Below are 12,151 nucleotides of genomic sequence, written 5' to 3'. Positions count from 1 at the left end.
GTATCTAGAACAGCGTGGCACCTGGTGGGTGCACAATAAATATTTGAGTGAATCAATCTTCGTCTTCTTTGAATAAGAGAACATAAAATTTGAATACAGTGTACATGTATAATTTTTCTTCCTTCTTCACAAAGTTTTATTTCTTTAAAAGTAGAATTTGAAACTTTTTTCAAAAAAAATAAGGAAATCTAATAGGAAAAGAGAGGGCGACCTGTTTGTGCAGTGGTTAAAGCACTCAGCTGCTAACCAGAAGGCCGGTGGTTCGAACCCACCAGGTGCTCTACAGGAGGGAGATGTGGCAATCTGCTTCCAGAAAGATTTACAGCCTTGGAAACCCTACGGCACAGTTCTACTGTGTCCTGTAGGGTCACTATGAGTCAGAATCGACTTGATGGCAGTGGGTTTTTGGAATAGGAAAAGAGAAGGATCCACAGAATTTTATTCTGAGATATTTGTAAATTCACATACAGTTGTAAGAAATAATACAGAGCAGGGAATGGGCTACACCCAATGGAAACATTTTACAAGATCACAACCAGGATATTGACATTGACACAGTTAAAGAAAATTTCCATCACCACATGGATCCCTTGTGTTGCCCTTTTATAACCACACCCACTTCCCTCCTGCCCCAACCCCTTGGTAACCCCTGGAAACCATTTATCTGTTCTCCATTTCTATTAGTTTGTTATTTCCAAGAGGTTATGTAAATGGAATCACACAGTATGTAGCCTTTTGGGACTGACTTTTCACTCAGCATAATTCTTTGGAGATGCACCCAGTTTTCATGTCAGTGTCTAGAAGGATATGCTTGCCTGATCTTAGGGGGAAAGCATTCTTCAGTCTTTCACCATTAAGTATACTGTTAGCTGTAGACTTTTTTAGAAGATCTTTATCAAATCAAAGTTACTCTTTTTCTGAGAATTTTAATCATGGATGGGTGCTGACTTGTGCCAGATGCGTTTTCTGCATTAATATGATCATGTGTCTTTTCTTATTTAGTCTGTTAATATGGTGGAGTACATTGACAGAGTTTTGAGTATTAAACCAGTCTTGCATTCCTGGAATAAGCTACTTGGTCATGGTGTATAATTCTTTTCATGTATTGCTCAACTCTGTTTACTTACATTTTGTTGAGGATTTTTGCATCTATATTCATGAGAGATATAGGTCTGAAGTCTTTTTTTGTACTGTTTTTGTCTGTTTTATAAAATGAATTGGGAACTATTCTCTCTTATGTTTTCTGGAAAAGATTGTATAGAATTGGTGTTAATTCTTCTCTAAGCATTTGGTAGAATTCTCCCATCAAACCACCTGGGCCTAGAAATATCTTTTTTGGGGGAGATTTTAATCTAGATTTGGAATAAAGGTTGGTTTGGGCAAATAATGATTTGGCGTTATGGAGAAGTTGCAGCCCCACAGCCTCGCCATACTACATATGGGGCAGGGCCTGAGACTCTGCATTTCCAGCAAGCCCCAGTGATGCTCATGCTGCTCATGTGTAGACCCCACTTTGAGTAGCAAGGTCCATGTCCTACACTTCTTTGAATCTTTAAGCCCTGCCCACAAATAGTATCCTGTTGAATTTAGGTAGAAGAGTCTACTAGATAATTGGAAATAAAAGTCTAAGTTGAAGAGAAAGTTGGAAATTACATTTACTGATGATGTGCTGTTCTAGAACTGTGCCAATGATACAAAAGGAGGAAAACAGCCATTGCTTTCAAGAAATTTTGAGTCTTGGCAGGCAAAGGGTATAAGCATCGTTAAAAATAAGTAAAAGTTAAAGGTGGGTGTGTGCATGCATGTATGTGATAAGAAGAGGGCAGAGGAAATTGGAGAGAAGAGAACAGAGCTGTTTGTAACTACTGTAGTTAACAGTGCCCTGGGGTGTTGGACACATGTGGCTGGCTGTCAGTATGACCTAAGATATGTATTTGTGTTTCATCGCCTTTTCCAAGAGTAGACATTAAGAAAGAAGAAAATCAATTCCTTTTGCTCCTTAGTATTTCTAAAAACAAACAAAAAAAACGTGTCTTACACAAATCAAAACTACAATGAGATACCACTTCATGCCGGCTGTTGTTAGGTACTATCGAGTCAGTTCTGACTCACAGTGGCCCTTTGTACAACAGAATGAAACACTGCCCACCCTCACAATCGTTGCTGTCTTTGAGCCCATTGTTGCAGCCATTGTGTCAATCCATCTCCTTGAGGGTCTTCCTCTTTTTCACTGACCCTCTACCTTACCAAGCATGATGTCCTTCTCCAGGGACTGGTCCCTCCTGATAACTTATCCAAAGTACGTGAGATGAAGTCTCACCATCCTTGCTTCTAATGAGCATTCTGGCTGTACTTCTTCCAAGACAGACTTGTTCATTCTTCTGGTAGCGCATGGTATGGCTATAATCAAAAAGACAGATGAGAAGTGTTGGCCAGGATGTGGAGGAATTGGAACCTTTATACAGTCGGTGGGAATGTATGGTGCAGCCGCTAAGGCAAACAGTATGGCAGTTCCTCAGTTACATATAGAGTTATCATACCAAACCAGACCAAACCACTGCCATCGACTTGATTCTGACTCATAGTGAACTAGGACAGAGTAGCACTGCCCCATAGGGTTTCCAAGGCTGTAAATCTTCATGGAAGCAGACTGCCACATTTTTCTTCCACAGAGTGGCTGGTGGGTTTGAACTGCCAACCTTTTGCTTAGCAGCCAAGTGCTTTAACCACTATACCACCAAGGCTCCTAAGAGTTATCAATTCCATTCCTAGGTATATACCCAAAAGAAATCAAAATGTGTGTCCACACCAAAACTTGTACGCATGTTCATAGCAGTATTATTTATAATTGCTGAAAAGTGGAAACAACGTAAATGTCCATTAATGGAAAAATGTGGCATGTGCGTACAATGAGGATATTATTTGACAATAAAAAGAAATGAAGCACTGATACATGCTACAACTTGGATGAATCTTGAAAACGTTATGCTAAGTGAAAGAAATCCACAGGCCACATATTGTATGATTCCATTTATATGAAATGTCTAGAATAGGCAAATCTATAGAGACAAAGTAGATTAGTGGTTGCCTAGGGCGTGGTAAAGTAGAAGGTCAGGGAAAACGAAGTAAACACTCAATAAGATGGATTGACACAATAGCCACAAACAGCAACAATCATGAAGATGATGCAAGGCCACTTAATGTTTTCTGGTGTAATATAGCCTTGAGTAGGAGCCAGCTGGAGGGCAACTAACAACAACAAAGTCTGGGGGAGAGGGTTGGTTAGGAGGAAATGGGGACTGATTGCTGATGAGTACCTTGTTTCTTTTTGGGATGATGAAAATGTTCTGAAATTGTGATGGTTGCACAAATCTGTGACTATACGAAAAGCCACTGAATCGTACACTTTCAATGGGTGAACTGTATGGTATGTAAATTACATCTCAGTAAAGCTGTTTAAAAAAAAAACCTGCTTTAGGAAAGATGAAGTCTGAGCTCCGTGAAATTGTTAAATTATCCGAATGATCTTTTAAATTCCACGGTTTAGTTCTTGGTCCTCTGAAAAGTGAAAGTGGGCTGTGATCATTTTCTAGGTATGCTAAGAAAATAAGAAATGGAATCCGGAATTTCGGAGCTTAACCTCAAGGCTTCCACATTGCAACCAGGCCCAGAGATCCTAAAGCCACTGTTTGTAAGGCTCTTACATACTTCCTCCGTCCTCACCGGGGTGACCCACCTCCTGGACGGGTGTGATTACCCTCTGGCTCGCGGGTTTGTGGGGCTGGAAACCTGCTCTCCGGCGGCCCAAGCAGCAGCCACACACAAACAAGCAGCTCGTCACCCCAGGCCTCCCCAGGAGCGGCTGCCCGAGCTCCCTGCGGCAGAGGCCCTGTTCTGGAAGGAAAGCAGGCCGGGCCCTGACGCTGGGGGTTGGGGGGCGGGGGGGGCACTCGAAGACCCCCGAGAGAGAGGGAAGTTGGCCCACCCCGCCCACTCTGTCCGCCCTAGACGCCCCGCCCTCCCGTCCCGCCCCTTGGACGCCCCGTGGCTCCTCCTCTTCCCCCGTCGGTTCGCCCCGCCCCTGAATGCCCCGGTCCCAGCCCGCCCAGCGACTCCTCCTTTTCCCACGGCCACTCGCCCCGCCCCCTGTACGCCCCGCCTTTACCCCACCCACGGCTTCTCCTCCTCCCGCCCTGCCGTCTCGCCCCGTCCCCTGGGCGGCCGGCGGCTCCTCCCCTTCCCCTGCCGGCTCGCCCCGCCCACTGGAAGCTTCGCCCTGGTCCGGCCCGTGGCTCCTCCTCTTCCCCCGTCCGCTCGCCTACTCCTTGGCCTCCCCGCCCCGGGCCCGCCCCCGGCTCCTCCTCTTCCCGCGGCTGCTTGCCTCGCCCTGCGCCGGGAACCCAAACATTCCCGTTACTGCTGCGCGTGGGCGGCGCATGACCGGGCGGCGCGGAGCCGAGCCCGAGCACTGCGCGGCCCCGGCCCGCCGCCCCAGCCCGTCCCCGCGATGCTGCTGCTGGTAGCCGCCTTCTTCGTGGCCTTCGTGCTGCTGCTCTACATGGTGTCCCCGCTCATCAGCCCCAAGCCCCTCGCGCTGCCCGGAGCGCATGTGGTGGTAAGTGGTGCTGTGAGCGCCCCGACTCCGCTCGTCCCAACCCCGTGCGCCGCCGTGGGGAGGCCCGTCCGTGGGGGTGGCCCCGTTGCCACCGTGCTCCAGGCCCGGCCGCGAAGGCCACCTGCAGTCCCCGGCCTTGGGCCGCGCTTCGTTACGCGGGATGTGCGCGGGGACGGCCACGGCGAGCCCGGGCCCGGGGCTGGAGCTGCTCTGTAGTCCCAGAGTAGCCCTGGGAGGGGAATATTTTTGGCCTCCGTTTTCTGGATGAGTCAACTGAAGACCAGAGAGGCCGAGAAACTTCGCCAAGGACACAGCGGTCGGTGGGCGCGGGGCGGGCACAGCCATGGGGCGTCCCAGCAAGAGCGGCGCCGAAGGGATTCAGGAAGTGACTCACCTGGGAAATGGCAGTGGCCTGGCAGTGGGGCCAGCCGTGTGGGACGCTCCTGCCCCGTTTACACTGCCTGTGTCTGAGTCTGTCCCCTGGGCTCAGCCCGGAGTGTACTGATTGCTGGCTGCTCTAATGCAATCCTCTGACATTATTTCCGAGTCAGGGGGGTGAGCTCGATGAGATGACTAGCGCGTTAGGAGTGGAGGGCCTGTGGGGGGGGGTTGGTTTGTTTCTTACTGAAAGCTCTTGTATTCAAAAGACCCCTATTCTGCAAGTTGGGCACCTTTCATAAACGCGTTGAGATTGCGCCTTACCTGCGGCTTTCTCTTACGTTTTCTTACTTGGATCTCTCAGGCATGTTGAGGCCGGTGTTAATGGGTAAGGAGTGTTGATTACTAAGCTGAAAGCGCATATCCTCCTGGTGAGACTGGAGGTGAGACTTGGCATCTGTGCTGAGGCCCGAGTTTCCCCACTGAGCTGGGACTGTCATTTCTTTCAGTGTTTTAAACCTGAACAAGAGTTGTAAATGACAAAATGCATTTTCTTTCTTTTTTTTGTTTGTAAAACTTAGTATATTTCTTCTGCTCCTATTCCTCATCTGGAAGGGAGGTGAGACGGTCAGTACAGAGTCATTAAAAAAAGAGAGAGAAGCAAAATTTTACAACATGGCTAAATTCAGAAAATCTCCCATCCATAAGAACTTCTGCCTCAAAAGCATGGCTTTAAAAGTTGGATTCTTTCAGTACTTGTGCTTGCAGAAGTTATCATAACTTGGAAAAAGGTAAAGTCCAAAGCAGTAAGGAAAATTCTGATTCAATGTTTTTGAATCCCGTTTACTTAATCTTGACCTTCCACCCTTTCAGGCTGTAGATCATCGGGAAGATGATAAACACTGTGTCTGTTGGGATATCTGAGGAAGAATTTCTTATTTCCACCCTCCTGCTTTAATAAAGCTGTTACTGTCAAACCGATTCTGACTCATAGTGACCCTATAGGACCGAGTAGAACTGCCCCATGGGGTTTCCAAGGCCGTAATCTTTACAGAAGTAGACTGCCACATCTTTCTACCGTGGAGTGGCTGGTGGATTTGAACCGCCGAGCTGTTGATTGGCAGCTGAGCACTTTAACCACTGTGCCACCAGAGTTCCTTCTTGCTTTAATATATCCCTGTAAATAATATGAGGATCCTGTGTGATGCCAGGCTGCTTACCAAAGGGTTGGTAGTTTGAACCCACCCAGCAGCTCTGCGGAAGAAAGTCCTGGTGATCTGCTTTGGTAAAGATTACAGCCAGTCAAACCCTATGGAGCAGTTCTACCCTGTCACCCATGGGAGCACCATGTGTTGGGAACCTACTTGGCAGCAGCTAACAACAGACAGCAACAATAAAGATGAGGGGACAACATGAATAAGTCACATGACGTGGCCATCTGTTTTTTAATGGCATCAGAAGAATGAAAGTGTAATTATTTTTCTTGAGGTTTGTTAGGACTAGGCAGAGTGGTGGTAGGAGAGAGAGCTAACATTTAGAATGACTGCCTGTGGAAGCATGGACAAATACATGGCATAACTATGTATTGTTTTGTTTTTAGAACAGTTCTTACGTACTAATGTTATCTCCCTAATTACAGTAGTAAAACTGGGCAGGATGTCTTACATGGCATATACTTATTTAAATCAGCTAGTATTTAAAAAGCTGTAATTGACCGTAGGGGGAATTGGAAAATCAAGTCCCCCTCTTTTGGAGATAGCTGGGAGCAGCTCTCCTTGCAGCAAACCACTGCCTCTGTTGCCCTTAATAAGAGGTATATGATGTGATTAGAGAGAAACATTTAAACAATATTTGCAATGAGTGGCAAGAGAATGATTAAGGAAGGAAGTTAAACTGTTGTCTAGTGTCCCCCATCTGGGCTCAATTTAGCAACTCTCAGACAACTCAATATGCATTTACCACTTTTTTCTCAGCCTTAAGAAAATACATTTTATTTTCTTATAGCATTCAGAATAACATAGCCCAGAACTGACTTAAGTATATCCTTAGATTCCTTCTGAGAATTAGCTGAATTGACTAGAAGTTTTCCATGAATCATGACACAGAAGCTGAACTCATACTCTTGTTGTTAAAGAGAGACATTACAAGTGATCAGATTTGAACCCTGTTCTTTGCTGTGTAAATTTACATAGCTGGCTAACCTATGTACTGTCTGGAAATAGGACAGCAATAATAACAGTAATAACGGAACCCTGGTTAAGAACGCGGCTGTTAACCAAAAGGTCGGCTGTTCACCTCCACCAGCTGCTCCTTGGAAACTCTATGGGGCAGTTATACTCTGTTCTGTAGAGTCACTATGAGTCAGAATCGACTCAACGGCAATGGTTTTGGTTTTTTTGGTTTTAATATCTACCTAGGACCTTAGAGCATATAAGTTGTTTCGCATAATTGCATAATTTCAACTTCTATTAATTCTTTGAATAATAAATAGATTTTCTTTACAAGGTTTTTGGGCATTGTATTTTTCAGAGAAATGGCATCATGCAACAGTTTATGAATTCATGTAGGCAAATATTTATTTAACAACTGCTTGTGCAAAGTACTGTGCTAGATATGCATGATATAAATTGGACTTGGTCCTCATCCTTAAGCAACTTCTCGTCTGATAAGGGAGCTAAGATGTATATAAGTAACTACACAAGGCAGAAGGTGACAGGTAAAGGCTTCATGGAGGCGGGGACATTTGAGCTGGACTCTGAAGGATAGTTAAACCGAAAAGACCAAACCCATTGCCATCAAGTTGATTCCTACTCATAGCGACCCTATAGGATACTTAGGATTTGGAAACGTAGGTATGTGTGCGAGGTTGGGTCGAGGAACATCTAAACAGCAGGAATAGCCTCATAAAATAGGGACATTTGGTGTGGGGGGCGAGGGGGATCTTGCCAGTTGCTGTGGAATTGTAATATCTGGTGAAAAATAATGAAACAACCCATGAAGTATCCCAGATAGCAAAGACCTCCTCAGGGTCAGCTGTTAGCTTAGGCAGCAGATGTATTTTTACAGTAACCTTCTTTAGGTTACTTCAGTAGTGGGAAGTTGAGGCTAAAGAGAAGTAGGGGATGCCCAAGACTCATGGAGAAAGGTACATCTATGTAGGCGGGGCTTCATGATGACTTTAAAGTCATGGAATGGGGTCAAAGATGTTCGTTGCAGTATTATTTACATATAACAGTATAATATCACAAACAACCTAAATGTCCAACTGTAGGGGATTTTTAAGTTTTGATACAGCTATTTAATGCAATGTTATGAAGCCTTTTAGTTTTGTGACGTAAGATATCCCAGCGTAATTTTTTTAAAAAGTAGGATGCGGTGCCATGTAATGTATAATTTGCATAGGGAAAACAACAAGAAAGATAATGTGCCATTTGTTTTAAGTTAAATATTTATTGAGTTCTTTCGATACGCCAGACACTGTGCGAAGTGCTTGGAATATAGTGGTGAGCAAGGGCAGAGTTGGTATTTTTATGGAGCTTGTGGGATGGTGATAGGAGAGATGGTCGTGAATGAAATAATCATACAAATAAACGCATGACTGTTTGCATATGTCAGCACCATAAAATAAAAAGGATGTAGTGCTGAAAAGTGAATAAAAGGGTGACCTGGTTGGGGCCAGAGGGAGTCAGTGAAGGCTTTCCTGAGGAAGTGATGTTTGAGCTGAGATATGATGGGTGCCGGCTAGATGAAAGAGGAGAGAGAGTGTTCCTGGAAGGGAAAGTAAACCATGCAAAGGCCCTGGGTTTGGAGGAGCGTGGGCTGAGAGATGGCCAGTATGGCTGAGCTATAGATGGTGAGGCTGAAAAGAGTACAAGGTGAAGAGCTTTACTTTTCCGTATTTTCTTGAGATCACATATTACTTTTATAAAAAGTAATATCATTAGATACATGCAGGTGGCCATTCTTTTAATGTCTTGTAGAACTGGTTTTGCATAGGAGGTAGGCAGTAAGGAAATAAGATTCATTTGGATTTGGACTCAAACAGATTAATGTATTATTTCTTGGCTAGATTTACAGGGCACTTTCCCTCCAGAGAACTCAGAAAGCTATTATAGGTGTGCAATTTATAGTCCTATACTAAAAACAATAAAAGCATTAGGCCCTGCTGACAGTATGATCTTTCATGTTTGTACTCATTCCAGTTATTAAATTTGGTATTAGGAAGCTACAAGTAGCTAAATATTTAGCTCTTCTAGAGTGTGTTTTAAGAGAGCCTTGGTGGGGCAACAGTTAAACACTCGGCTGCTAATCGAAAGGTTGGAGGTTCGAACCACCCAGCGGCTCCGAAGGAGAAAAGTCCTGGCAATCTGCTCCCATGAAGACTGCAGCTTAGGAAACCCTCTGGGGCAATTCTACTCTGCCCCGTAGGGTTGCTATGAATTGGAATCCACTCAATATCACACAATGACAGAGTGTTTTAGAGCTCATTATAAAAAAACAAAAACCAAACCCATCGCTGCCGAGTTGATTGCAACTCAGGGCGAACCCATGTGTTGCAGAATAGAACTACTTCATAGGGTTTGCTTGGCTGTAATCTTTACGGAAGCAGATTGGCAGGTCTTTCTTGCCTGGCGCCACTGGGTGGGTTTGAACAGTTAGTAGTCAAGTGGAAAACGTTTCCGTCACATAATTGTTATTTTAAATAAACTTTCTGCATAAGGGAAATTTCAAGTGCTAAGGAGATTTTATTGTTTTGTTTTTAGGTTACAGGAGGCTCCAGTGGCATCGGAAAGTGTATTGCTATTGAGTGCTATAAACAAGGGGCGTTTATCACTCTGGTGGCACGAAATGAGGTAAGTCCACCAGGGGCATTATTACTAACTAACTTGCTCAACTTGAAATTAGTCAAAGAGGCTGTTCTGAAAGTCCTGGTATTCATTCCTGTGCTGGACACTGCCCGTGTCCCTGATCTGTGATTCCTGTGATTCCTGATTGCTCGTTCATTCTCATATTTAGGGCAAAGACGTCTTACTGGAAGTCAGGTCAACTCAACAAGTATTTACTTAGGTACCAACAGTATGTATTAGGCAATATCATTGACAGTGGAGATCTTGAGATGGGAGAGACTAAGACATACAAGTTACAAGTTATTTCCTTGTTATGTGGTCCGAGCGGCGATAGAGGACAGCAGGCACACTGGCCATTGGAAGCCAGGGGCCCTCCACCAGGCTGGGCGCTGGCAGGGCGTTTGTGGAGCAGATAGCAGGGCTCTGAGAATGTGTGGGTGGGTGTTTGTTTATAATTTGTTTATGACATGATATGTATCTTGAGTGAAATCCAGATACCACAGGTGGATCTCATTTCTTCCCAGCAGTTTCAGCAAACGTGTTTTTCTGTGTCAAGTCCAAGTGTGTTTTCCGATTATTTCTTCCCCACGTTGTTACCAGAACCCCAGAGCAGCACCGCAGTTTTCACATGAACAGTCATGTGGTCTCATGAGCCGTTTAAGGAGGGGGCATTATCATGTCTATATTGTCCACTCTGCTGTTCTGTGCCCACCATCAAGTTGACTCCAATTCATGGCAGCCTTATGTATAACAGAACGAAACGTTGCCCAGTCCTGCATCATCTTCATGATTGTGGGTAAGTTTGAATCCATTGTTGTGGCCACTGTGTATTCTGAGTGCCTTCCAGCGTAGGGGGCTCATCTTCCAGCATTGTATCAAATGATAGACTGTTGTAATTCATAGGGTCTTCGTTAGTTAGTTTTCAGAAGTAGATCACCGCCAGGCCTTTCAGTCTGTCTTAGTGTGGAAGCTCTGTTGAAACCTGTCCACCAAAGGTGACCCTACTGGTATTTGGAATGCTGGTGGCATAGCTTTCAGCATCATAGCAACACATGAACCACCACAGAATAACAAACTGACAGACACGTGGTGGCTTGGCAATTAGCAGATGCTCAAAAAATATATGTTGAATGAATAAATGAAGGTAGCAATGAGGGAGAGGATGGTGACACCAGCTTGGCATAGTTTCTTGGCGATTTTGAATTCATCTGCTTAAAAGGAGGGCAGTGGTATGGTAACTACTCAGGTAGGGGGTGGATAGCTGGACAGGGCCCAGTGGGCATGGCAGGCCATGGAGGGCTGGGGTTGGAGGTGTTTAAATAATGACACAGAATTAAATTTGGAGGTTCATAACTTCTTTTAAAATTCAAGAAAGGCAGAATTAGTTCCCTGTCTTTTATTTACACATTAACTTCCTAACAGTGAATTTGCTTTGGCATTGAAGCCACCTTACATGAATGAAAACACAAAATTAACAAAATGGCATTTTGTGAGATTTAAACAGTGGCAGTATTTGACACAAGACAGATGAAAACGGAAGCAGGGGTGGCCCAAACTGTCCAGATACTCAGATGCTCGTAACTGCAGTCTTTGCATCGCTAGAGGTGAATAAACTGAAGACCCTTCTGGCGTGGAGGAATGCTTTATTTTCTAATGTAATTTTTCAGTACAGTTTTTGCAAATTCAAGTTGTGTATCTTTATTAATAGAATAGTATTACTTTATTATAGAAAGATACCCTGGTGGCGCAGTGGTTAAGTGCTTGGCTGCTAACCAAAAGGTTGGCAATTCTAACCCACCACCTGCTCCGTGGGAGAAATATGTGGCAGTCTGCTTCCGTAAAGATTACAGCTTAGGAAACCATATGGGGTACTTCTACTCTGTCCTGTAAGGTCGCTGTGAGTTGGAATCGAGTCAGGGGCACATTACAACAGCTTTATTACAGAGACATTCATGGTTAGAAAACCTACATGTCTTTCAGAAGGAATCCCTCCCCTTTGGTTCTTCTCAAGATGTATTTCAGTCACAGCTTTTGTAGCAATTTAGGGTACAGCCTTCTTGAAAAATAAGTAAACAAAGAAAATTGAGGACTCGGAAGAGTTACTTGATTGCACGGGTAGTTTTGCTTGTCTTAGAACATTTTTTTAAGTAGCTAGGCATAAGCATGGTGTTTTCTTTTTTTTAATTTTTTTTAATTGTACTTTAGATGAAGGTTGACAGAATAGTTTCTTATTAAACAGTTAGTACACATACTGTTTTATGACAATGGTTAACAACCCCCCAGCATGTCAACACTGTCCCTTCTCAACCTT

At 44.4% G+C, this 12,151-nt stretch overlaps 1 protein-coding gene across 1 annotated transcript in view; it reads left to right on the top strand.

Moving 5' to 3' along the window:
• The first annotated feature begins 4,421 nt into the window (after positions 1 to 4,421).
• KDSR (3-ketodihydrosphingosine reductase) overlaps positions 4,422 to 12,151 on the top strand; it is a 40,935-nt gene continuing 33,205 nt past the window's right edge. The window contains exons 1-2 of the mRNA XM_004379279.2: positions 4,422 to 4,615; positions 9,757 to 9,846. Of these exons, the coding sequence (XP_004379336.1) occupies positions 4,508 to 4,615; positions 9,757 to 9,846 (198 nt within the window). The 5' untranslated portion in view covers positions 4,422 to 4,507. The remainder of the gene's footprint in view (positions 4,616 to 9,756; positions 9,847 to 12,151) is intronic.

Source organism: Trichechus manatus, unplaced genomic scaffold (genome assembly GCF_000243295.1).
Source record: "Trichechus manatus latirostris isolate Lorelei unplaced genomic scaffold, TriManLat1.0 scaffold00063, whole genome shotgun sequence".
NCBI lineage: Eukaryota > Metazoa > Chordata > Mammalia > Sirenia > Trichechidae > Trichechus > Trichechus manatus.
The sequence above is the reverse complement of the archived record's forward strand: the minus strand, read 5'-3'. Positions and strand labels throughout refer to the sequence as shown.